Source organism: Raphanus sativus, chromosome 4 (assembly GCF_000801105.2).
Source record: "Raphanus sativus cultivar WK10039 chromosome 4, ASM80110v3, whole genome shotgun sequence".
NCBI lineage: Eukaryota > Viridiplantae > Streptophyta > Magnoliopsida > Brassicales > Brassicaceae > Raphanus > Raphanus sativus.
This window is the reverse complement of record NC_079514.1, coordinates 6,810,359-6,837,469: the sequence shown is the minus strand read 5'-3', so window position 1 is coordinate 6,837,469 and position 27,111 is coordinate 6,810,359. Positions and strand designations below refer to the sequence as shown.

The 27,111-nt window shown below is 32.6% G+C and overlaps 4 protein-coding genes across 5 annotated transcripts; all 4 read left to right on the top strand.

The window, feature by feature from the left end:
* LOC108849367 (protein CHUP1, chloroplastic) lies at nucleotides 1–3,226 on the top strand. 2 transcript variants are annotated; one of them, XM_057009585.1, is made up of 6 exons: nucleotides 1–228; nucleotides 372–1,570; nucleotides 1,667–1,980; nucleotides 2,066–2,177; nucleotides 2,721–2,858; nucleotides 2,964–3,226. In XM_057009585.1, the coding sequence occupies exons 2-6, from the start codon at nucleotides 407–409 to the stop codon at nucleotides 3,078–3,080; spliced, it is 1,845 nt and encodes a 614-aa protein (XP_056865565.1). In that variant the 5' UTR covers nucleotides 1–228; nucleotides 372–406; the 3' UTR covers nucleotides 3,081–3,226. The 2 variants fall into 2 exon arrangements, with proteins under 2 accessions (XP_056865565.1, XP_018478415.1); XM_018622913.2 differs by having other exon boundaries at nucleotides 315–1,570.
* Nucleotides 3,227–11,433: 8,207 nt separating this feature from the next.
* On the top strand, nucleotides 11,434–12,368 carry LOC108851627 (protein LIGHT-DEPENDENT SHORT HYPOCOTYLS 9). Its single transcript, XM_057010049.1, has one exon. The coding sequence runs from the start codon at nucleotides 11,579–11,581 to the stop codon at nucleotides 12,140–12,142; it is 564 nt and encodes a 187-aa protein (XP_056866029.1). The 5' UTR covers nucleotides 11,434–11,578; the 3' UTR covers nucleotides 12,143–12,368.
* Nucleotides 12,369–19,080: 6,712 nt separating this feature from the next.
* On the top strand, nucleotides 19,081–22,427 carry LOC130511054 (uncharacterized). Its single transcript, XM_057007850.1, has 2 exons — nucleotides 19,081–20,563; nucleotides 20,941–22,427. Exons 1-2 carry the CDS (start codon nucleotides 19,238–19,240, stop codon nucleotides 20,977–20,979), a joined length of 1,365 nt encoding a protein of 454 aa, XP_056863830.1. The 5' UTR covers nucleotides 19,081–19,237; the 3' UTR covers nucleotides 20,980–22,427.
* Nucleotides 22,428–23,397: 970 nt separating this feature from the next.
* LOC108851826 (protein DOG1-like 3) lies at nucleotides 23,398–24,968 on the top strand. Its single transcript, XM_018625296.2, has one exon. The coding sequence runs from the start codon at nucleotides 23,859–23,861 to the stop codon at nucleotides 24,714–24,716; it is 858 nt and encodes a 285-aa protein (XP_018480798.1). The 5' UTR covers nucleotides 23,398–23,858; the 3' UTR covers nucleotides 24,717–24,968.
* Nucleotides 24,969–27,111: the final 2,143 nt, after the last annotated feature.

The following is a 27,111-nucleotide window of genomic DNA, read 5'->3' as shown; positions in this document are numbered from 1 at the left end:
ATTAAAGTTGTCATAAGACACAGGCAGATAAAGAAAAGAACCAAGGCACCTTGCCAAAAGCCTCAAAGGGGTTCTTCTTGTTTCCTTCTTTTTAAATTTTGAATCTAAGTTGAAACGAAGAAGGTCCTCGTTATACGTGCATGTGTAACACTACTTCAAATCTTAATATAAAGCATAGTTTCTATTTCATATGCTAAATATCCATTATTCTTCCAACGGTCGAAAAAGGTAAAGCATTTTGACCAATTTATTTATTTTAAGAAAAAAAAGTATATTTTATTCTCTCATCTCATCTTCTTCTTCTTGATCCAAAGGCCCAAACTTTGAATCATCAGTCATCACTCTCACTCCCTCTCTCTCTCTCTCTATAGTTCTGAAGCTTTCTTTCTCATTATCATCATCATCAATGGTGGCTGGTAAGGTCCGCGTAGCCATGGGTTTTCATAAATCTCCTTCAACCAAACCAAAAGACATCACTTCTCCTCCTCCACTTCCTCTCCCCCCTCAGCCTCCTCCGCTCCTTAAACCGACTTCCGGTTCTGCTACTAAACCGTCGAATCCCGTTTCTAATCAGAAACCCGGTTTCGCTCGCTCCTTCGGCGTCTACTTCCCACGCGCCTCAGCTCAAGTACACAATGCTTCCTCCCGCTCCGACCAAAACGCACTCGTCTCGGACCTTCGCCGTCAGGTGGAGGACCTCCGCGAGAGAGAAGCTCGCCTGAAGACGGAGGTCCTCGAGCTCAAGCTGCTCAGGGAATCCGTCTCCGTCGTCCCGCTGCTCGAGTCGCAGATCGCGGAGAAGGACGGCGAAATCGAGGACTCGAGGACGGAGACGGCGAGATTAGCGGAGGAGAACGGGAGGTTAAGGCGCGAAATCGAGAGGAGCGAGAAGGAGACGGCGGAGCTGAGGAAACTCGTCTCGTCGCTGAGGGAGAGTGACGAACACGCGCTCTCGGTCTCTCAGAGGTTTCAGGGTTTAGTGGACGCGTCGGCGAAATCGAGTCTGATCAGGAGCTTGAAACGGGTCGGGTCGATGAGAAATATACCCGACCCACCCGACCCGGTTCGGAACCGAGAGGACGTCAAGGCCGTTACGTCCGTTGACATTGACAGGAAAGACGAGATCGAGGAACTCAACGTGGCATCGCTCTCAACCGTCAGATCTAGGGTTCCCAGAGTCCCTAAACCACCGCCTCAACGGTCATTTTCATCCGGAGATTCCACGGCGAACAGAGCCGATCCTCCGCCACGGAGAACGAATCCACCTCCTCCTCCGCCTCCACCACCACATCCTCCGTGCGTTTCCAAATCTCCGCTTCCACCTCCACCGTCACATCCTCCGTCCGTTTCCAAACCTCCGCCTCCACCGCCGCCGCCGCCGAAGAGTTTAAAGATCGCGTCGGAGAAAGTGACAAGAGTACCGGAAGTTGTCGAGTTTTACCACTCGTTGATGAGAAGAGACTCCACAAACTCGAGGAGAGATTCCACCGCCGCAGAGGCAGTACTCGCTAGCTCAAACGCTAGAGACATGATCGGAGAAATCGAAAACCGATCGGTTTATCTACTCGCGGTAAAAATCCTCTTTACCCGGTTAAACTCAATAAATCACGGTTTTAAGCTTCTCTAAACCGGTTTGTTTTTTAAATTTAAACCGAACATTTTGCAGATAAAAACCGACGTGGAAACGCAAGGAGACTTCATAAGGTTCCTGATCAAGGAAGTCGAAAACGCAGCGTTTTCGGACATAGAAGACGTGGTGCCTTTCGTGAAATGGCTCGACGACGAACTCTCTTACCTGGTCGACGAGAGAGCAGTGTTGAAACACTTCGAGTGGCCGGAGCAAAAGGCAGACGCTTTGCGTGAAGCAGCGTTTTGTTACTTCGATCTGAAGAAACTCGTATCGGAAGCTTCTCGTTTCCGGGAAGACCCTCGCCAGCCTTCTTGCTCTGCTCTCAAGAAAATGCAAGCTCTTTTCGAAAAGTATGATAAATAAAAATCCAATCTTTTATTTATTTATTTCGTGTTCAAAATTAATTAAATCTTACTTTTGTGGGGGTTGTTGAAGGTTAGAGCATGGTGTTTATAGTCTGTCGAGGATGAAGGAATCATCGGCGACAAAGTTCAAGACTTTCCAGATTCCGGTTGATTGGATGCTCGAAACCGGCGTTACTAGTCAGGTCAGCAACATTAAGTCTTGGTTTTAGCTTAATAGTCTGTTTTAATCTAAGTTTAGTTGTGGTCATTATTTGGATACTTTTATTAGATTGGAGTTAGTGATGAATGAAGAAGACAATACTTTAGATAGAAACAACGAGAACAACAATTCTATACATGGTCCCCATTTTCTGATAAAAGTCAATTGTTGCTTGGCACTGGCTGGAGATTGGTTTGATTGCTGTGTCTTCACTCTATTATTGCTTGTTTACATGGTTATAACTATTATTGCACTACATGACAAATATATAAATGTGGAACAAATCTTAACTTCAATGGAGAATAGATAACTTTATTATATCATATGATAAAAATAGATAACAAAGCAATAGAGAATGGAATCAGATTCTCACATGACTACTCTTTAAAGTCTTTATGTTGCGTGTAGTGTGTTCAAACTGTATATTCTGCAACTTGAAATAGTTATGCCAAATAGGGACTTTGGAATAAGATAATGGAACTTTGTATTATTAAGTGTGTGTAGCGTTCATATTATGTGATTTCAGATTAAATTGGCGTCAGTGAAACTAGCAATGAAGTATATGAAGAGGGTATCTGCAGAGCTGGAAGCCATTGGAGGCGGTGGCCCTGAAGAGGAAGAGCTTATAGTTCAAGGTGTCAAATTTGCATTCCGTGTTCACCAGGTAAAGCAAAAAAGACTTTTGATCATCTTCTGTTTCAGCAAACTTGCAACATATATTGTTTGTCCAGTCTCTTACTGTCTTTTATTTTGTCCTTTTGGTGTTCAGTTCGCAGGAGGATTTGATGCAGAGACAATGAGGGCATTTCAAGAGCTAAGGGATAAAGCGAGATCATGTCATATTCAATGTCAAAGCCAAACTCATCAACATATAAGCTCATGTTGAAGCAATCTTAGCTTCATATATATATATATATATATATATCCACATCATTGGTATTTTTCGTCATTTTCTCTCTTAAATTTGTTTTTTTTCCTTTCTTTAAAGACAGATAAATCATGTGAATATACGGAAACTCTTCTTGCTACAAACCATCTTATCATTATGTACTGATGATAAAAGAAAGCTTCACAAAAAATATCATTGGTCCAGAATGCATGAGACAGAAAAAGAAAATTAATTTCATCTATCTTATTAAAACAGAAACATTATGTTGGACCTAACATTTATTTTGTAAGTTTTTAAATTAAATACATCTTTATACTTTATAGTTAAACATACATTAAATCACTAATGTTCATTTCTATATATTACTATCCATGTTTCCAAACAATATACTTATTTCTTTATACTACTATCAATGATTCCAAACAATATATTTTTTATACTACTATCAATGTTTCCAAATAATACAATAATTAATCTTAGTTATTTTATATCTATCATTTTCTCTTTAAAATTTTGTAGAAACGTCATAATTTCATAAATTGCAAAATAGTGAACTTTAAAATTTCGATTATAAGATTACAAATTATGAAACTATTACAATTTAAATCCAATTAGATTACATATCGGTCATCCATCAGTTCAATCGGTTAGTCTCGGGTTTTAGTGATTTTTCAATATGAATATTTTAAAAACATAAATTGAATTGTCAGATCTCCGGATTAACCGGTATAATCACAATCGGGTTGAATTTAAAAATACTGATTTAAATGCAAAAATATTTTAAATACACACTCTTTAAAAATAACCAAAATATTTGTTAAATTATTAGTGAAATTTTTCATCGTAAATTATCCCGCGCTTCAAAAGCGCGGGTTAAAATCTAGTTTGTACTTAAATCTCCCCAAACGTATACTTGCAGTCTCGGTTGCCCCCTCCTAATTACACGACCACCTATCACTGTCGGAGTCTGCATCCTCGGATTCAGACCCCATCAACTACTGGATCTTTTGAGAGTTCCATTGAAAAAGGGAATTCGGCCAAAAAAATCATGAACTTTGCACGAATTGCCATAATAAACACGAACATATTGGCTGGCCAAAAAAACACCGAACTATATTTGATTTTAAACTTTAATCAGTAAGTTATCGCTGACTCGCCAAATTAAACACAAAGTTATCGCTGACTCGCCAAATTAAACACACCGTTACAGAATGGTTAAACGACGTTTGCAAAGATCGTTAAGTAAAACGACGTCGTTTTGAGATACAATGAAACGACGTCGTTTTTACCTATTTTTATTATCAAAAATATGTTGTTCGCGTGGATCGAACCTGAGAACTCATGGCCAAATAACGAGGTCTCTTGCCACTAGACTACTGTCACTTTTTAGAATATCCATAACATGTTTTCTTTTATTGAGTATCAAACAAATCTCAAAAATCTAAATTCTTTTCAAAAAAAATCCAAAAAATCTTAAAAATTCAAGAAAATTCTGAAAAGTAAAATTATAATTGAAATTACAAATAAGTTTTTTTTAAAAAAATATCAATACACTAAAAATTTCAAAAAAAAATCTAAAATAATTCAAAAATGCAACGAATTAAATTTAATGATTAAAAAAACTTGAAACATATTTTTAAATAAATTAACTTATGTAATATAAAGTAAAATGATATTTATCACACTATAGATTTTAATATGAATAATATATTTAAGATAAAATAGACAAATGATAATTAAGATACAATAAACAATTGGTATTATCACTAAATTTTTTTTCTAAAATATGATAATAATTAAATGAAAAACATATATAGGGTGATAAATATCATTTTTTCTATTTTATCACAAATATATTCATTTATAAAAAAAATTGTATGATTAATGTATTTAAGATAAAATGCTCAAATGATCTTAGATACATTAATTTTTATAAAAAAAATTAATGTTTTGATTTTTTTTAAATATTTATAATTTCAATTTTAATTTACTTTTCAGAATTTTTTTGAATTTTTAAGATTTTTTTGGAATTTTTTAAAAAAGAATTTAAATTTTTCTAGATTTGTTTGATACTCAATAAAAGAAAACATGTTATGGATATTCTTAAAAGTGACAGTAGTCTAGTGGCAAGAAACCTCGTCATTTGGCCATGAGTTCTCAGGTTCGATCCACGCGAACAACATATTTTTGATGATAAAAGTAGGTAAAACGACGTCATTTGGCCATGAGTTCTCAGGTTCGATCCACGCGAACAACATATTTTTGATGATAAAAGTAGGTAAAACGACGTCGTTTCATTCCATCTCAAAACGACGTCGTTTTACTTAACGATTGATTAACCACCGTCTTAACTGTTGGTTAACGGTGTCTTAATCTGGTCGGTCAATCAAAGTTTCTTAATAAACTGATAAAAGTCAACAAAAGTTCAGGCTTTTTTTGGCCAGTTTCGAGTCCATGTTTCTTTTGGTCATTCTCGCCATGTTCAGTGTTTTTTTGGCCGAATTCCCATTTGAAAAACAAAGTCAGTATTTGTAGGAAGAAAATGTTTATAATCAAATACATGCGAAAATTTATGAGAAACAAAGATACAGACCATTTGAATTGCTCCTGCTCTCTATATTCTCTGTTTAGAGGAAAGAATGAGTCGACCACTTGACTTCTATTTAGTAGGTGAGAAACTAGGAACTGATGAGATGAAATTGTAACGGGTTTACAAGCAAGGCAATTTTATAATATTTCTTCAGCAGTTCTAAGGATTATGTTCCAAACAATGATGACCCCTTTTACAAGCAAGACAGTTTTATACATTATCTTTCGGTTGAGTTTTAACGAACTTTTCTTGTGTTAAATGAAACAGTAATTCTTGGGTGTGAAGACAACATGAGCGCATGAAAGTCACTATTCTCCTTTGTTTAAAACAGATTTTTGTGTGTGTGTTTGAACCATCCGGAATCCCCTTAGTACATTTTGTTTAGAATTTAATTAAAGAGTCTAACTGTTTGTAAGTCTCGTACATGGTTCTCTGGTTCTCTTTCACAAAGCTTCAGTTAACTAGTATCAAAGGTGTTGTGAGTAAACAGAGATAACGTCATAAGGGTTCTTCAGATTAACATGGTAAAAAAAGAAACAATAACAAATCTGTATTTTAAAAATAATTAAACTGTATTTAGAAGAAGAAAAGTTAAACGGGTTTACATGCCTAAACGGACATCTTCATGTTAAACGGATTCATAGTTAAACGGTTCTTAACGGGTTCACAGTTAAATGACCATACGATTAATGGGTTTTAAACGAGTAAGTCCTAATCGGACAGGGTTTAAATGGACCCGTGTAACCCGTATTGATATCCTTACTCATGGTCAAGACGCTGTTAGCTGATTGTCCTGCCTCATCTAAGGAGCTTGGAATCGTCCCTGACATCACCTTCTGAGCACCACTGTAAGATCATTTTTAAGACTGTATACAATGAGTTTAATATTCAACATCCTCCACTTCATCTTTTAACATTCTACATCATTTGTTTTTTCTACTTCTTCATTCAATATATTTAATTTTTACACATTACAATAATTTTGTTTAACAACACTATTTATTTACTAATTAACTAGATGTCTTCCTGCACCATGTGCAGTAATTTTTTTTTAAAATATGTTTTAACAGATAAATATAAATTATATTTAATTTTTTAATTAATATTGTAAATTTTCTTTTTCAATATTTTGGTATAAATTTGATTTAAATAAACATAAAAATAAAGATAAAAACAATTTTTTTATTTTAAATTATATTTAAGAATATGCATGTATATATTTAAAATTCTAATCTTAGATAGATTTTATATCTATTTATTTTTAATTAAATATATTAAATAAATATGTAAAAATTGTATAATTTTCAAAAATTAAAATTAAAAAATACTTATAATTTTTTTAGATATATATATAAGAAAATAATGATTTAAGAATTAATTTTATAATTTTGTAAAAAAAATTATGCATTTTTGGAAATTTTATAATTTTAAAATAAATAATTAAATCATATTTCGAAATTTAGATGCCATAGTTGAATATATTTATTTTAATGATGATTATGTGTTATTACCATATTCTAAAAAAAATTCAAAATATAAATAGATAATAAATGTAATATGAGTTGTTACCATATTTTAAAAAGTTTACCAAAAATATAAATTAACATTAAATGTAATTGTCCATGTCATATTAATCTATAAGTCATATCATCAATTTTAATTGTCCATGTCATATTTAACCATATGACATGTCATCAATCTTAATAGTCACGTCACAATTTTTTTTGTGAAAACGATTGTAGAGAAGACATGTGACAAATCACTTCTCAAATATAGACTAGGGGATGATTATCCAGATTAAATAAACTTAATCTCTATTTATAGATAATTTAAAATGATAAATTTGTATAAAAAAACATTCAATCTATCATGATATTAGTTGTTTAAATTAACTAAGAAGATATAAAAGCTAATTTTACGAAACCCAGCCATGAGTTATCTGTGACTTTAAGCCAAAGACTTTGAATGATGTTGCAGTGCTCTGCAGGTGAGAGAGAGAGATCCACTAGAGTGACTTAGCATGCTGCTTCGTTGTTGAGACGTGGGAGTTGAAACAACAACTGGAAGGGAGCTCTTTGCAGTATCTTGAACTGGTTTGCTCGATGATTCCTGCTTTCTTGTACCAAGCACACTAGCTTGGTTAATCACGTTCTGTATATGTTCGCTTACAGAATTAGGTTCAGCAAAAACTGGAGGTTTTTCAGTTACAAAAAAAAAAACTGGAGGTTTAGATGGAGGCAAGTCCAAGGTTCAGAATAATTCATTCCCAAAGTGCTACGATAGACGATTTGAACAGTCAAGAATCTCCATTGATTTTATAAATTTTTTAGGTTTGACAACAACACAAATAATATTTCTTACAAGTCATTTTATTTTTATTTTTATTTTGTGTGAGAGAAATAATATAACAAAGAGATAGAATTTTTCCTCGATGATGAACAACAAAAACATATGTAATTGTATTTTTAGATTTTGAAATGTTGTAATCTCATCACATGGAGCGTCTACAAAATTAAATAAAAGTGTTTTAGCTTTACAAATTCTTTTTCTTTCCAAAAATTTATATTAGTATTTTTACATTTTCCAATGTAAAATCGATTAACAATAAATGAATTAGCCATAACTTTTTATATATTACTCGATAGTATTTCAGTCTAGAATTTAGTTCGATCAAACCGCCTGTTAATTTAGACTAAATTGACATAAGATTGATCAGACTTTTTTTGTTGGGTCGGAACAATTTCATTTGAATTGGACTTAATTTATTTATGTTCTGATATTATATTAAATTAAAATTTATCATAAATTTTTAATTTAAAATTAATTGGTAACAAATTAATATTATATCTTTATATATTATTCATGTCACATCTAATGTTTTGAGAAATCCTCACGTTTCCGGAGACATGTGTATCGATAAAAACATTAACTTTGACTGGGCTTCTCGATCAATTGTTTTCTTTCTTTTTTCTTGTTAACGTAAGGAGAGAATTTGCCATTGTAACAAATGGTCTTCAATTGTTTTCATGCTTTTAGCATCTAACAAAACTAGAAACACAAAAATTACAGTTGCCAAATAATGCCATAAATATGATCCCCAGGTGAAAAAACATATGGACCAAGTCCCACGTGAATTTTTTATTTTTTGTCTTTTTGTATCGAGTGGATTTCTGTGATGTTAACAAAAGTATATCGAAAGATATATTGCCCCACACAAGATCTCCTCTTACGAAATCTTGTCCAGCAAAACTTTTCAGGGTTTCACCGTCGGCTTCATCTTCTTCTGTCACCGGAATCTAATCGTTCACCGGCTGCCACGTTCTTATTCCCGACAAAGGGTACTAAATGTGTGTATCAAAATTTAATAATATGCTTGTCTTTAATTATTATGTCTTCTCTTTTATTTCATTATTTTCATGCTTTTTAGGTACTTATTGTAAGTTGATACTATTATTTGGTGAAATTATTTATTGTCCGTGACCAAACCATAGTTTTTATGCTAACACTCCCATTTCTATTACTTGTTTTTCAGTTAAAGTGTCTATTATGTGCATATAGCAACTAAGCTAACACGTATTAGCTGTTTTATATAATTTATTACTTTATTTTTTTTTTTTTTAGTTCATGAGTATTTAAATGTAATGGTGACAAAAATTTATACCGTAACAATAATAAAGTAATACCAAAATGAATCACCAAAGTTTTTTTGTCTGTTTTTACATTTGATTTAGTATATTGTTGTTTATTATTTACTCACTGCATTGTAGAAGATGTGTTGTTTTCGTTTTTGCTAATGTATAATATACGAATACGAACTCACTATTTACTTCAAATTTATATGATAACATCGCAGCTATACGTAATTACGTATATGAAACGTACATTTCTACTAATCACAAAATTTGGAATATCTTTGAAACTTTCTGAAGATAATATGTTTAATTAGGAGTTTTTCTTGGATTCACCCAAAACGGTGAATCTATAGGTTCACCAACGAATAGTATTCTCTTATTTTATATTTAGTATTTTTTAAAAAAGAAACAAAATAATAAAAATTTACCAAGTTATATAAAATAAAAAGAAAATAGTAGTAATATAGAAAAATAAAGATTGTTTTTTGATATTGTTAAAGCTGCCAGCAAAAAAACTAAATCATGAATCATAAATCCTAAACACTAAACTCTAAATTCTTAAGTAAGCCATAAGTTCGTTGATGATTTATCCAAAGATTTAGAGTTTAACCAGAAGTTTAATGTTTAGGATTTAGTGTTTAGATACCTTAAATCTTAAACCCTAAATCATAAACATTAAACACTAAATCTTTAAAACACTAAATCTTAAACACTAAACCCGAAATCCTAAATTCTAAACACTAAATCTTAAATCCTAAACACTAAACCTTTAGATAAATCCTAAACTTCTTGATAAATCTTGAACCCTAAGATTTATAGTTTACATAAAGTGTAGAAATTAATGTTTAGGATTTAGTTTCTAGGATTTAGATTTAGTGTTTAATGTTTTGTTAATGGTATTGACAATATTAATTTTTTTGGCAATTACTATTATTTTTATTTTTATTTTATTTTAAAACATAATATAATTTGGCAATTTTTTATTATTTTGTTTTTTTTATAAAAATAATAAATATGAAATAAGAGAATACTCTAGGTTCATTAATGAAGTATTATTGATAATTGGTACGAGTAGGATGATGACGGGTACGGTCATCATCATCCATCAACATTATATTACTGTGACAAATACTATTGTTTTGATATCTATATCTTTATGCATAAAGTTATAATAGGCTAATATGATTCAACAATAGCCACTAAACTAAGCAAGTTGGAGAAATTAATTTATACTTTCTTATTAAAACCACTAATGATTGATTCGGGTTGATAAGTCGTACAATGGATAGCTTAAATAAATATTTCTTAAGGAATTTTAAAAGAAGAGTATATCATAACAGTGCGTAATAGCCACACCAGTGACCAAAAGATAATTAACAAAATTGTGTAAATAAAAAAAGAGCGAGAGTACCTTCTCACGGGTTCCCTCTATATATATTCTCTTTTCTCTTATTATAATAATGATAATGCGTATTAATTTGTGTATATATTATTACAGAGTCGATATATAATTGTTTTGTGTACATTACTACTCTCTTGGATGATGAAACGTGTGAACATAACTACAACAAAATGAAACCTTTATAAAATAGTATATGAAAAATAATAATATATCGCTAAATAGATATTCTTCAATTGTCAGACTAGATAGATTGATCATTAAGATATATATAGGTATATGGTGTTTCTAAAAACAATAAAGCTCTGGTTCGCATTATCTTAAAAATTAGTAAGATGTAAATCTTAGTTATAAGTGTCTGCTTTACAATTATTTCAAAATTATGATTTTTTGGTTTAGATAGAGTCATACTCACTGAATTTATATAAATTTATATATCATGTTATACAGTCATCATTACCTAGTTGCAATACTGCATTCAGAAGAAAATGAGGTGGTATATTTGATATTTTCAGTATCCTATAATGACCTGTGGTCACAAAAAATTAAATTTTCTTAAGAAACACTATATTTCCCCCATTACTGAAAAATAAAGATATTCTGATTAAATAAGTTGGTCATATCTTGCATAGTATTCAAATATAATAAGATAAGAGTTTTCATATTCGCATGAAACGAATTAAAATTATTGTCACTTCATACGTATATAGTATTTTCGCAAATACTTCAATATTTTTCTCTCATTGTTCCATTATTTCTCAGTATGCATCTCTCTTTATCTCCTTTACTTTATTGTCGCTTTTAAGCCTTCAATTTGCTCATAAACTAAATAGACAATACCAAAACAACAACAAGAAAAAACCCCTAAATAATAATGTCTTCGGACCATCGCATACCGACGAAAGATCCACCGGAACATCCATCTTCGTCCTCCAACCACCAGAAGCAACTTCCTCCTCAACCGCAACCGCTCAGCCGCTACGAGTCGCAGAAACGCCGCGATTGGAACACGTTCATCCAATACCTAAAATCGCAGAATCCACCGTTGGTGATGTCTCAGTTCGATTACACGCACGTGCTAAGTTTCCTAAGGTACTTAGATCAGTTTGGTAAAACCAAAGTACATCAACAAGCTTGTGTCTTCTTCGGACAACCCGATCCACCAGGAGCGTGCACGTGTCCTCTCAAACAAGCTTGGGGAAGCTTAGATGCTTTGATCGGACGGCTAAGAGCTGCTTACGAGGAACATGGTGGCGGGTCACCGGATACTAACCCATTTGCAAACGGGTCGATCCGGGTTCACTTGAGGGAAGTGAGAGAATCTCAAGCCAAGGCTCGTGGGATTCCGTACCGGAAGAAGAAGAGGAGGAAGATCAAAGACGACGCAGATGTTGTTGTCAAGAAGGTTGCTGCAAACTCTTCGTCGACTCAGAATTAGTCGTCCACTTGATAATGTTTCATATAAAAGATTTCCATAGGTAATCTAAATTTAAGCTCTTTTGATTTTTTTTTTCTTAAGATTGATATGATCTGTTTTAATTGGAATTATTCTCTCTGAATAACTTAGACCACAAAACTCAAAATATCAGATGAATAATAATTGATTGGTTCAATCAAAACTGTCTGATCGTTTCTATTGCCATTAACCCTAATCATGAGTTATTGGAAACCCCCACTATATATATGCGTGTATATATGTATATGTGTATTTATACTAATTTGATATTCAAAATGAAATGATTCAGTGAAGGGAGAAAATATCACAAAATGTAGTTTTTGTTTGTTTGTTGTATGAGCTATATAGTGTGTCCCAGTTGTGTGAGTATATATTAATAACATCACATTATTTGTACGTTGCATGCATCATGGTGAATTTTCATACACTGGTACTCATGTCTACACGTAGGTCGATAGTATATTTTTACATTCCATACACTGGTACTCATGTCTACGCTTTCAAACATATAGATATACTTGTTGTCACAATATACTAAGTTTAGTCATATATACCTAGCCATCTATACCTAGCCATCTATGCTAGATTTAAATGTATGTGTAAGTAAATGTAGATATATATTAGCCATAGACCACAGCATTTGATATTTTGCTCGTTTTGGCTCGAGTCTGCTAGGAACACTAGCTAGGATGGTAACTTGTTTGGATACACTTGTTTTTAGTATAATTCCAAATTGCCCTGTTTCTTAATTATATGTTAATGGCTTGTTTTTTTTGGTGTAATATGTTAATGGCTTTTGTCTTTACATATATTTGTTATTGGCTTTTTAAGTTTTGACTAGTTAACAAACGATTGTATCGATTACTTGCGCCCATACTTGGTTTTCTCGGATCATGTCGTCACGACATGTCATGAAAATTAGGGTTTTAAGACTTTGTTAACAAAAAAAAAATTCTAAGAGGAAAAGAAAGAAGCTTATACTGAAACAGTCATATATTTTGGTACAAATATAAATTCAAACGTAATTTACTTATATTCGATAGTTTCTAAGTTATATGCTATTTAAAATTAGAAATAAGTAATGTAGGAAAAGAAAGAAGCTTATACTGAAACTGTACCAGTCCTCTCTCTTCTCGAGGACATAAGCCGGCAATTTTCTGCTGTCTTTCCCGTGTCGATGTTTTGCCGGTGCTGTGAGAGCGTTCATCTTTAAAAAAAAAAATTATCAGGAGGTTCAAGCCAAATCCTAATCCTTCCAAGTCTGAAACTACAACATATATAGTATTAGTCTCGTCTAGTATTTTTAAAATTACTGGATCAGACCGGCTGATAAAACCGGTTGAGAAAGTCGAGTCCAATTCAGTTTAAAACCCAGATTTTAAAAAGAGAACTAATTTCATTTGTACATAAATCTCCTCAAACGTAAGTTTGCAGTCTCGGTTGCACCCTTTTATCACAGACATGTCTATTTTACCGAGCCTCTCTCTAAAACAGTGTCCAGATTGTTATGTTTTTCGGCGGGTCAGAATTTACCCAACAAAGAATTTTGCTATCTTAGAACTGTTATAGTTATTTAAGGCCGTTGTTCACCGGGGCTTCGGGTACCGTCTTCCCTATCATCAGGTCACCAACTTCTTTGACCTTCCGGCACTGGGCAAGCGTCAGTGCTTACGTGGCTTTTTCATTTTCAATAATTAATAGAAAAAATAGTTTTAGTCTGAAATTCGGAGAGATCGAACCTGGATGCAGACAAAAGTGAAGTATGCAATCAACCACTATACCAAACTAGATTATTTGTTGTGTTATCTATTATTTGTATTTATATATAATATGTTCTATTCATACTTTTCTACTTATAATGTAGTTGTACAAAATAAATAAATTCTAACTAAGTGTGTTTAATTACTTTATTATTGTTATTGTGTCTGCACCCATATTCGATCTCCCCCAACTTCAGGTTGAAGTTATTATTTTTATCTATTCTATTAATTCTTCAACATGACCAATTGATGCAAGGTTATGTCCAATTATTTATTTATTTTAGTTACAGAATTAATATTGAATAGATTAATAATATTGAATTTTATAACTTCTCCTTTAGTGCCAATATTCTCTCAACCACTTTCGTATTATACACATATAGTATTCGACAGTTATAAAATGTATTCAGCATCTGATAATAAATATCTATATGGTCGACTAATATGTACATATAAATTCGGTTATTTTAAATGATTATTTTATCAACATATAATAGCTTGCCTGTTCAGTGCAAATGTAAGAATTTTGCGTGTTCAAAAATATTTTAAAATTATCATAAAATTAAGTTTTAAATCTTAAAAAATATAAAAATATTATAAGTTATTAATAAAAAAGTAAATTAGTATTCCTATTTAATATTATTACTAGATTTATGACATGCCCTTTCAAAGGGCGGATATGTTTTTTGTTTAAAATTTTTCTGAAAATTTTAATTTTATGTTTCAGTTTTTTATAGTCATTTTATAATTATAATTTTTTATAGATAAGTGTGGTTCAACTATTTTAATAAAATAGATTAAAACCTCTTATTAACCATTTAGGAGAAATATTATACCAAGAAAATCACAAATATGACTAAAATCACAAATATGACTTAAGAACAAAAATATAAAAATTAAATTTTTAAAAAGATATAAAACAAAAAATATATCCGCCCTTTTAAGGCGGGTCAAAAAAATATAATCTCCCGATAACCGTAAAATTAATCGGAGCAAATATAAAATTATTTTTTGCGGATTATGCAGGTCAGACTATTTGACCAAAAGAAATTGAAATTCGCAGGTTGACGGGTCAGCGAACCAGGTTTAACCCACAACCCAATCCTAACCGAACGTATACCAGATCAATTTTAAATTGCAATTATCCAATAAAATGTATTTTGATTAAGACTTATTCACAAATATAACCATAAAACATATACACAAATATGAAAATCAAAATTAAAACAAAAAATATACCCGCCCTTTTAAAGGCGGGTCAGAATCTAGTTAATTATTAAAAATGAAAAAACCACGTAAATAGTCAAATCTATTACCACTTGACTAACTGTTATATGGTTAATGTCTGAATTAACTTAAAATTGTTGGTTAATATATGAAATTTGAATAAAACTTGTGTTGATGTCTGATTTAGCACAAATGTCTAAACATATGTACGGATTAAGACCGTGATCCTTTGTTCATATATGAATTGAATGATTTCCCTTGTATTTACATTTTTGTTAGTGTTTCTCGTGTGGGGGCAGTGTGAGTAGAGTAGTAGCCACGTGAAGGATACTTATTCTCTTGATCTTCTATTCACGCAATCTGAGGGATTTTTGGTCAAATAAGCTAGTTTCATTTCTCTTTCTTTTTTAAAAAATAGTGGAAAAAAAAGGAAAAGAAATACAAAAATATTAAATCGACTTTTCTTTTGTAATATATTTTCTCGAGTCCCTGGCTACTTCGTCAATAGTTAACCCTTTTTTTTAAACACAATCAATAGTTAACTAAACGATCAATTATAAGTATAATAACGATTGAAGATTTGCTTCTTCTTAATTAAAAAAAAATTGGTTGGATATTTGTTATGGACCTTTTTAAAAAAAATTTACTAAAGTATTATTAATCGATCTAAAAGGGCATAAACGATTACAACACTGATTTAAATAAAATACATACGACATAAAATTGCTCTGCTACACTTTTTGACGATACACAGCAAACTTCGGATCCGACTCTATCGAAAGAGATACATGCAAGCTGCTTATCATAATTCCAGATCCGACTTCAGCTATCACCGAATGGTTCCAGTTAATTGGGACGGGAGACCGAGGTCTCCGCTTTCTCCTCGCCATTAAACCGTTACGAGCAATTAAATCCGGAAACACACAAAACACATGAATAAAAAACACATAACAACACAAAATCCACAAAAAACACAAAACAACAAAGCCTAATCACAAGACATATGAATTAAAGACATCAAACAAACACACACGAAACTACACTAACAAGACGAGCGTGATTGAAAACTGCAAATCGGACAAGTTAGCGAATAGGGCTGGGTTGCGGGTCAAACCCGCCCCGCATGACCCGCAACCCGCGGATTTCACTTTTTCTTTTCCAAAATCTTCGATCCGCAGGACCCGCAAACAGAGATAATTGCACCTGCACCCGCCCCGCTAATTTTACGGGTACCAGCGGGATCCGCGGGTTATATATATTTTAAAAAATAATTATTTAATTTTTTTTTTAAATTTATATATAAATAATATATTTATAATTATTTTTTATATATTTTTAAAAAATTTAATCATTATTTTTTTAGAAAATCGTATTTTTAAAAAATATTTATCTTTTTTAACAAAAGAAAAACATTTAAAAAAATAATCAATTGCGAGTTGGCGGGTACCCGCAATTCAAAATCCACCAACCCGCATCCGTCCCGCAAAAAATATTAATAAGCCGCATCCGCACCCGCGAATCGATTTTTTAATTTCTTCGATCCGCATCCGCTCCGCGGCGGGTCAAACGGGACGGGACCCGCGAACTGTGACTCAAATTCCCAGGCCTATTAGCGAATGACCTGCAAAAGAACGGTTAGAAACACAACCATAAGGACACTCAAGAGACAAGACCCAAGCGGTGGGATGTTGAATTTCAAAGCATGATGTCTTCAGAACCCATCAACCGCTAGACAAAACAGAACGATCGAGACTCGACATGTCCAAGTTCTAAGAACCAGAGAGCTGACCGCCTTACGAAACAACCGTGAGATCACCAAGAAAAATGGAGCTACAGAAAAAAAGGCATGAGACCAAAATCGATTGCTGAGACTTCACAACAAACAAACAAACAAACACAAGAGTAGGCTGGAAAATCGAAACCGAAGGAAAGCAAATGGAGTATTGAAATTCAACGTTTACCAAGCCAACTTTATAGTAAGTAGTTTAACAAGAAAAATATTTGTTTCAAAATATAAATAGTTTTCATATTTTTAAATAATATTTTCAATCAACTTACATATACTTATTATGGTTGGTTCAATTATTTGTAATTTATACTTTAAATAATATTTTTCAAAACATAATAAATTTTTAATCTTCGAGCTTTTAACTAAAACTACCTATATAATAAAACATAGGGAGTACTATGTCTAAATTTCTTTAATTATGGAATATATGAGTATCACATTTTAGTTGATATTTATAAATGAGATTGACTACACAAAAAGTTGTTTCTTTATTTTTTAACAATTTTTTATTTAAATTATATGAAATAAATTAAGATTGAACGAGTTTTAGCAATAGACTTGTTTTTTGTAAAAAGTATAATTGAAACATTACTTATTTTAACTACATTTTATTATGACATCATTTTTTGACATGTAAAGTATGAAATAATATATTTTTTCTTTTATTATAGAGTAACCTGAACATATGGAATAGTCCAAAGTAATTTTTAAACGGTGGTAATTTACAAATAAACTTTCTCTAAGAAGAATTAAATAAAATCTAAATCTTGAACCAGTACGAGTTAGTCTGATGGTGTACGACTTGCAGCTGTAAAAACGGTTTCAGATTCAGTTTACACTGGTCATTGAGGCTTTCACATGGGTTCTTCGGCCCGAGAAAACCAACACATGATCTGATCTAAAGCGGTTGCCAAAACTCTAAACTTACCACATGGCTAGTCTTGACTTACGATCGTAAATATCAAAAAAGTCTTAAAATCTTGATTTCATGTATGCGTGACCATACAAGTTTAGCGTTGTGGATGAAGTAATGTTTTTACTACCGTTTTATTGTTTCTCATTTTTAGTACTTATTGGATTAGTAGTAGTACGTCCATTATTTGATAAAGTAACTGAAGCTTGAAGTATCAGAGTTAGAATCGAATTTGAAATTTCGGTGCCTAGAAACATTTCTTTCAGAACTTTTATAATTTTTTTTTTTTGTAATTTAGATGTTTATGGCTACATAAAAACTTTCAATAACTTTTAGGAAGTCTAATGCTTCATTTAACATTTAGACCAAAAAAAAGTCTAATGCTTCACGCAGCTGTATCTCGATCGGGCCGATTAGAACTAGAAAGGAAGAGATCTCGAGTAACAGGTTTTCTAAATAATGAGAAACTTCTGTTTCATGTTACAAACAACGAAATTTAAAAGGTTTGTTGCCAAATCTTATTTTTGTTTGTCTACAAAAATACTAAAATGCTAATTACTCTAATGATCTATCGAGGTAATGTACGATACTTTTCTTCAAAAGACTTTGAACAAATATTCGTCGCAATTAGTATATTTGGAGAAAAAGAAAGCAGACTAGTGCACCATGATCAAACGTTTGCGTGGCTCGGAAAAGGACAGAAGAACATGCTTTGCATTACCACTAAAGTCGGTCCACTTCACTCAGTGTTTATTTGGCTCACCTAACTCTTTTTTTTTTGTACTTTTTCATTTGTGTTTTTTTTTGGCTTTTGTAAGAATAGCTGAAACTTGAAACACAACCACTCCTCACGTTTTGCCCGAAGAATGATTTACACTAATGCCAAATTGTTCGTCTCTGATCTTCTTGTATTCTATTGTCTAACGACGTCATTTTCTATGCATAGCAGGTTAATTTCCAACAGCAAAACAAAAGTACTTAGTTGTTAATCTCATCATTAGTTTTCAATCAAATCTTGCGTGTGATGGGATTTGTTATCAAGCTCAACTATATGAAATGAAAACATTAAAGATCTTACATTAAATTCCATCTGCTACAAATATTGAAAAATTGATTATAGAAAAGAAAAATCAAAGAGAAAAGTCCAGAAAAGTCCCTTTATTGACAATTATTTATCTAAATTCATCTCCTATTTCCATAAACTCAAGCATTCAATCTCGGCGCCCCCAAACATTCGGCGGCCCTATATACAATAAACTTTATTTATCTACTACTTTAGTAGGAACAACTACATAGTCTACAATCCCAAAAACATAGACTGATCTTTTTCCTATTTTCTGTTACTTGATTTGATAACTTCGATTCTTTAATTTCTTTCTTTATCAAGAATGGAGGGGAGGAAACTGGATTTGTATTCTCCATTACCATCAATAAGGCGAATTTCAAGTAAAACGAAGCATGCAAGTGAATCAGATAACAAGAAGACAGTTATTACCAGACCAGAGGCTCGATCATGCTGCCTAAGGAAAGAACAAGACACGCCGGTTTTTGTATTACCAGACCAGAGTTTCGATCATCTCTCAGAACCAGCTTCAATACCTTTTGTGTGGGAACAGATCCCTGGAAAACCAAAAGATGACATGGCTACATTGATTCAAGAGTCAGGTTTACTAGAAACCGACGAAGAAGAAGATTTGTATACAGTTTCTTCTAATAGAACCTTCTCTGTTAACTGCAGCACGAGTGGTGTGAGCGACATCATCGAGAAGAACGGTGAGAGAGCTGACGATGCGTCGTCTAGAGAAAATCTCGATCTAATGATGTCAAGATTCTTACCAGCTGCTAAAGCAATGGCTTTCACACAACAAAAACGCTCTTCAGAGCAGAAGCAAACCCTACAAAACAGAGAAGCTCTTGTAACTCGCCAAAGAAGTCAAGTAGCCGCAGAACATGAGCATCTCGCTATTGTTCAGAGCCTTTACGATGATTTAAACAATGATGATGATGAAGATGATGATGATGTTGATCATCGAATCTACCCAGAAGTTACTATCAAGAAAGCTTGTGGATTCTTGCCAAGGCTTTGTGCCAAGAACTCATTCAAGATTTCAAACCCGGTTCCTTTGGTTTCAGGATCAAACCGGGTTCTGAATCATTCTTGTGAACAAACCGGTTTACCAAACTGGTCAACTAGGCGTCTTTCCGGTTTTATCTCTCCGTACCGAACCTCTTGTTCTGCTCCGGAGCAAGCAGAGAGCTGCAAAAGGGTTAACAGAGGAATGAGCAAGTCTCAAGAGCTGTATCCACCAAGGACAAGAAGAGAGATTCTTCCTAACCACTCACACTCTGGAGAAGTCAGAATGTTTAGAAACTCCATCTCAACTCCGTCGAGGATCCAACGGACGACCATTCACGACTCGAGGTTTCTTGCGGAGGAAGCAATTAGAAGAAGAACAAGCAGCAAAAGGTCTGGGAACGTTTTGAGAACGTCGCAGGAATGTACAGCGGCGATTTCTACGCCACCTTTACCAGAAACTCCGTCTAGGCCTTGGCTTCGACGAACACTCCTCCCTCCGGTGAACCCTAGACCTTACGGCGTCGTGTTTGGTCAAGTTGGTGCTAAGAAACTGAATCAAGAAATTATTGAATCTACAAAATGGGAAACGATGGTTAAAACATCTTATGCTCACAACGATCACGTTCGTTATTCTCAGGTATTGAATACTATTTGAACATTTTCCATAGAAAAATAAAGTTTTTTTTTTTTTTTTTTTTTTTTTTTTTTTGTCTTGGGGGTATCCCAGGCCCAGAAGGCCCAGACTAATCCCCAAGGGGAAGGAATGCCCACGGATAGACGCCCCTCCCAGTTTTTCAAATGGGCCGAAAGCATGGCCCATATCCGTGTGGGTGACAAGAGCGTTGCAAGGTAGTTCCCTCCGGCGTGGATCGAACCCCCTACCTGGGTGCAGGCGGGGACCCGTCCTAACCATTGGGCTACAACGTCTTGTCTAGAAAAATAAAGTTTATATAAAGATAAGTGTATTAGTGAACATCTAATTTATATATTTCTATTTTGTGAAATCCAATGTAGGAGCTGATTGTTCATTCCTCTCGCCAGCAAAATACATAAAAATAGATAATTAACATCGTTGTTTTACTTTACAATTAAATCAGTAAGCTTAAAGAAAAAAATTGGCATGCAGAATTTTCCGAGATTGTTTAGTTTGGTATACATATATATATTTTTATCAAGTTTGGTTATATATATAAATCTTTGTCAAAAAAAAGTTTGGTATATATATATATATTTATCAAAAGTTTAATATTATTTTTGTTTGTGTTATGATTGTGGGCTTTGTTCTTCTGACCACATGTTTTGTAATCGAAGGCCTAACTGTTATTGATGTTTGATAAAACATAGTTAAACCTGTTACGAGCCTTATACGGCTAGGCCGGGACAGTTAGAAAACGTAATCAGGCGTGTTCATAGTATTTAAGTATATTGCATCTGCAAGAACAATTTTGGATTTTAACCGATAGGGCATCTCCAGCTCTACTCCATTTTTTACTTTAAACTCTATTTTATAGTAAAAAATTCAATGTGACAAAAAAATAAAAATTTCGAACCCAATTCTATTTTGAAGTTAAATTATTTTTATTTATGAGAAAATTCTTTTAGTTTTGGATATTTTTATTTCATATTTTAAATAATACAATAACATGAAAATATATAATAATCCACAAAAAAATATTAATAATTTTAATAAAATATTTAAAAACTAAAGAAAAACAGAACTAAACAAAATAATATGAAATTAATATAATATAATAAAAATAAGTAATTTAATTAGTTGGTAAATCATTCTCAGAATCGATGAAGTATTGTTTAAACGGAACGGATGAATTAGTTTATCTTATGGATCAACATTTGGACTGAAATAATTTATACTGTTGAACTTGATACATGCACAAATATTTGGATCATGTACATAACTCAAATAACAAAAGAATTTTCTTTTTCTTTATGTTATTTTAATGCATAATTTTGTTTTTGAATTAGGAAAATTGCATATGATGAAAGTTATACCAATTAAAGTTAGAAAATCTCTAATTGTTTTCTAATAATAAATGTTTAAAATATTTTTTTACAAAAATTTTGTAAATATAAAATAGTTGGTGTTGATTGTTAAATTTATATAAGTTAGAAGGTACTACTAACAATAATTAACTAAATAAAAATGGAATCATTTGTGAATATTCTTTTTGGAGTAAAAGATTGAGTAATACATTGGAGTAAAACTCAATTTCATTTTAGATTTATACATTTTGGAGTAAAATATTGAGTAATACATTGGAGATGGTTTTAGTGTGGGTTTTTATCAATTGTTTTTTTTTTTGCTTAACCTTTGTTTTTCTATCAATTGTTTTAAGAAATTAAAAAAGAATATTAATAATATTAATAATATTCAGAGTTCAATTAATGCAATATAATAGGTTGAATTTGAAGTTTTAGCAACACACAATTGACAGAAAAATCTCTATAATATTATTTTAGCATTCACTTATGTATTATATGTACCGTGCTCATGTTAATTTTAAAATTGTCAATTACAATTGTTTCTTTAATGAATAAATTATTTACTAATTACCATTACCTATGTTTCTATTATATATATATATATATATATATATATATATATATTCATATCAATATAATAAAAAATATCATCAAAAAGGCAATATGACAAAAATAAAAAAATGTATAGCAATTTGCTATATTTACAACATGTAATTTAACAATAGGATTTTTTTTATTTAGTAAAAATTTCAATTTCATAATTTTTCGTTAATGAATAAAAAATTTACTATTTGCAACTACTTAAATTATCTATTTTATTTTCGTATTTATTAATATTTTTTTATAAACTCATATCAATATCATTAAAGAATTTAGTATCAAAAAGACAATCTGTTTTTTTTTTCTTTGAAAAGACAATATCTTTAAAAAATATTATATAGTGATTTCTTATATTTAAAACATTTGATTTAAAATAAAAATATTTTATATAAATTTCTATTTCATAAAAATTAACTTAATGAATGAACTGTTTACTAATTTGTATTACTACTATTATCGATTTATTTTTCGTTTTTCTTAATAAGTTTTATAAAACCATAAAATATCATAAAAATAATTTAATATCAGTGATAAAATATTTATATATATATATACGGAACTTGTGATGTCATATATTTAAAACATGGGATTTAACAACAAATATTTTTTTTTCTTTAAGAAATTTCTAAAATAATATTTAAATTTAATTTTGAATAATATTTAAATTTTCATATATTTATTTAAAGTAATAAATATTATAATTAAAAACAATAATATAATATATTTACAAGCATATAAATTACAAAAAAAAAAATCTTTGAATTATCAATAAATATAAAAATTTATCAATTATCATAATTTGATTATCCTATAAATGTTTATATCCTTACCTATTATACATTTACAAAAATAAGAAGTTATGGGAGGCATGCAGTGGATGCTCCTTTTACATATGATTTGAAAATCGTTAGACACCGCTAGATTAAACATAATTAAATCCAACGGTCATAACGAGAAGATATTAAGAAGATATTTTGTATCTTAAGTTTATATTTCAATTTGACATATACGTCCAAAATTATTGTCAGGCAAGTGCTACTACATTCATCCGAGCCCTTTTGTCCGTTTCCGTCTTAAAAAGAAAGATCCACAAACCAAGAGAGAAACATTCAATTATAATAAAGGTTAAACTACGATTTCGCATAAAGCTAATTCGTATCTTGATAACACGTACCCGGCGTATCTGCATGTTATTATAATTACAGTTTTTAACTTAACGCACATATATAATATAAATATAATTAAAGAGTACACATACATCCACCAATCCGATGTCTATAAGACCATCGAGTAACGTTTAATAAACTTCACGAACTAACCAACGAAGAGAGATGGCGAGTGGTAGTTCTTCGATTTGTGGGATTGGACACCTTCAAAAGGAATGTTACTATGAGTGGATGTGTACACAATCTAAACACATAGTTGATCTCAAAGAAGGGCTCATGAGTCAACAATCCAACGCCTACGATCATCACAAACTCGAAGAACTCGTTGGTAGAATCGTCAACGACTTCCAAAAATACGCCGAAAGAAGATTGGAGCTGGCCGACCGATGCTGCTCTGGCTACCTTGCACCGTCGTGGAACTCTTCTCTAGAGAATGGTCTTCTATGGATTGGAGGGTGTCGTCCTTCATCGTTCATGAGAATCATATACGCTCTATGTGGTTCCCATGCAGAAACTCAGCTTTTTCAGTATCTCCTCAAGATGGATGAAGAAGTCGTCGATGTGCATGACGGTGATAGTTCCATGAGCGAGCTAAACGCGATGCAGCTTGCCAAAATCAACGACTTGCATGTGGAGGTGATAGATAAAGAAGATAAGATAACGAAGCTTTCTGCGAATATGCAAGAGGATGTTGCTGATATGCCAATAGCCGTCACGGCTTTCTCGAGGGACTCGGTTGAAGCTGACGTGGCTGTTGAAGATGCTTTAGATAAGCATGAAGAGGGCATGGCGGTTTTAATAGCGGAGGCTGATAAGCTGAGGCTATATACACTTAAGAAGATCGTGGAGGTTTTGACGCCGGTTCAAGCGGCGGAGTTTTTGCTCTCCGGGAAAAGATTACACGTCTCGTTGCATGAGTGGGGAAGAGTTAGAGAAGAGCGTCGTTTTGGGTGTGCACGTGCGGAGGATGCAGCTGCCGCTAGAGGTGGAGCTGGGAAGTCAAAAAGATCAACCACTTGTTGATGTATGAGTACGAGTCTCTTGTAAGGTTTCTTGTGTAATATTTTGGTCCAAGTAGACATGCGATCATGTTAAGCGTCTTTATATATAATCTTGTGTAATATTTGGTCTAAGTAGACATGCGATCATCTTAAGCGTCTTTATATAAAATGTTGTGTAATATTTGGTCTAAGTAGGCATGAGATCATGTTAAGTGTCTTTTTTTTTTAACAAAATGTTAAGTGTCTTTATGTGTGTTTGTTGGAGAGAGATGTAGTTACGAGACGCATAAGCTTTTCCTTTTTTCTTATATAAAGAATAACAAAAGCTGTAAAACGTCAAGAGACGACCTTCTCTTAGCTATGAATACACAAATAAGTTATTATGGATATAAACGTAAAGAAACGGGACCCCAAGATTAATTTTGTTTTTTTGCTTTGTAAAAGTTAATTAGTTTTTTTTTTTTTTGCCATCTGAAATATTCTTATTAACAAAGATATTTTACACAAAAACCCATTAACAAAACAACTGAAAAAGAAAACGAAAAGCCCACACATACACGAAATCGTTCAAGCCCACTGGAAAACCCGAGCCTAACAAACCACTGCTCCAACCCAAATCATCATCCACGTGTTGAATCCACAACCCCGCGGAGACGCGTGTCGGATGCAAGAACTTTGTCGTCTCGATCGGCTAGAGCTCGCCGCCGGGGCCGCAACCGTACCATCACCGGAATTCAAATCACCAACTCCATCCCAAACAGAGGCCGACGCTGAATCAATCGAAACCAAACCACCGGAATCACCGGGACAAGACCAAAGGCCGTCGAATCCACCTCCAACGACAAATATTAGAGGTATAGGAATCGTCGGCATGCAACATAGGCTCGATTTTCAGAGAGCTTCCATCGCCGCCGCCGAGAACTCCTCCGAAATTAGCCTCCAAACACCAGAACAAATCACCCTACTCTCAGCTCGAACGCATCTTTGGAAGACAGAAGCCGGCGACCAATACCGAAGATGGGAACAGTACGGTCCCAGAGACCTACGCCGGCGACAAACAGAGCATGAACCACCGCGTCCCGGAAAACCTAAGACGGACCACCACCGAGAAGGAGGGTGCATGGCCGTAAGCTAAGAAAGGACAAGAAAAAAAAGATAAAAGGAAAGCCTAAGACGAAAACCAGACCGGCGGCGGCTAGAGAAACCGGAACCGCCGGCCGGAGACGAGTTCGCAACGGTGGTAGGTGTAGAGAGAAGGCAGAGAAAAATATTAGAGAGAGAAAGCCTTAAGTTAAAGTTTTTCTCAAAAGTTAATTAGTTTTCCTTCTTAGTAAATTTAAATCTGATTTTTAGATGTCAGGAAAATAAAGATATACCTTTGCTGAATCTGATTTTGACCGACTATTGGGTAAAAAGATAAAAGATATTTATGAATCAGACAAACCAAAGACGCGAAGGTTCAAAGATGACATATGTAGATGTTTTGGAGTTAAGTAAAGGGATAACGTGCCAACTACATCAACAGATCAACTTGTTACTTGTTTTCAGCACGTCGGCAAGATCATTAGTGCAAAAAGATCTAACTCGATTGATAGATATTTATATGACATATCAAAAACTATTTTTTTTATCCATGACCGGTCTTGGCTATGACTCTGATTGGCGACACATATGGGAAATTGGGCTTAATAACCTAAAAAAAACCCATAATTCACAATCTATCTAAAATCCCAACCTCTCTCCTCTTTTCTCTTCCTATTTCTCTCTTCTCTCTCCCTAAAAATCTAATTTCTATTTTTTTTGGTTATTCCCTAAAAAAGCCCTAGTATTAAAGCGGAGTTTTGGAGTTAAGTAAAGTGATAACGTGCCAACTACATGAACAGATCAACTTGTTACTTGTTTTCAGCACGTCGGCAAGATCATTAGTGCAAAAAGATCTAACTCGATTGATAGATATTTATATGACATATCAAAAACTATTTTTTTTATCCATGACCGGTCTTGGCTATGACTCTGATTGGCGACACATAGTATTAAAGCAGAGTTGCACTATATTTTGTAATTAAATGTAATTTACGGTAAAAATTATGTGGTAAAAACTGTAGATTTATGCAGTAAATTTTATAATAATAATAAAATTTATTATTTTCTTAAAATCGATGACTGACTTTTTTTTATGTATAAGTTGCAGTAAGATTTTATTTTAATGAAATAATTAAAGTATTAACATATAAATAATAAAGTATTAAATACAACAAAAAATCCATTAACCCATTTTAAAGAAATGAATAATAAAAGAAATTTCTTTGAAAAAATATTGAAAATTTAATATTTTAATTTTAATTCTTTTGTGAAGAACTCAATAGCTTGGGTTCAATCTTTTTTGACAACATATTTTCTTGTCTACATTACCGAAC

Bases quoted from the DNA above. Each gene is read 5' to 3' on its own strand.
- LOC108849367 (XM_057009585.1), top strand. From the start codon at position 407: ATGGTGGCTGGTAAGGTCCGCGTAGCCATGGGTTTTCATAAATCTCCT. The intron at 1,571-1,666 runs GTAAAAATCCTC...AACATTTTGCAG, and splicing joins GATCGGTTTATCTACTCGCG to ATAAAAACCGACGTGGAAAC. The intron at 2,859-2,963 runs GTAAAGCAAAAA...TTTGGTGTTCAG, and splicing joins TTGCATTCCGTGTTCACCAG to TTCGCAGGAGGATTTGATGC.
- LOC108851627 (XM_057010049.1), top strand. From the start codon at position 11,579: ATGTCTTCGGACCATCGCATACCGACGAAAGATCCACCGGAACATCCA.
- LOC130511054 (XM_057007850.1), top strand. From the start codon at position 19,238: ATGGAGGGGAGGAAACTGGATTTGTATTCTCCATTACCATCAATAAGG. The intron at 20,564-20,940 runs GTATTGAATACT...AATCCAATGTAG, and splicing joins ATCACGTTCGTTATTCTCAG to GAGCTGATTGTTCATTCCTC.
- LOC108851826 (XM_018625296.2), top strand. From the start codon at position 23,859: ATGGCGAGTGGTAGTTCTTCGATTTGTGGGATTGGACACCTTCAAAAG.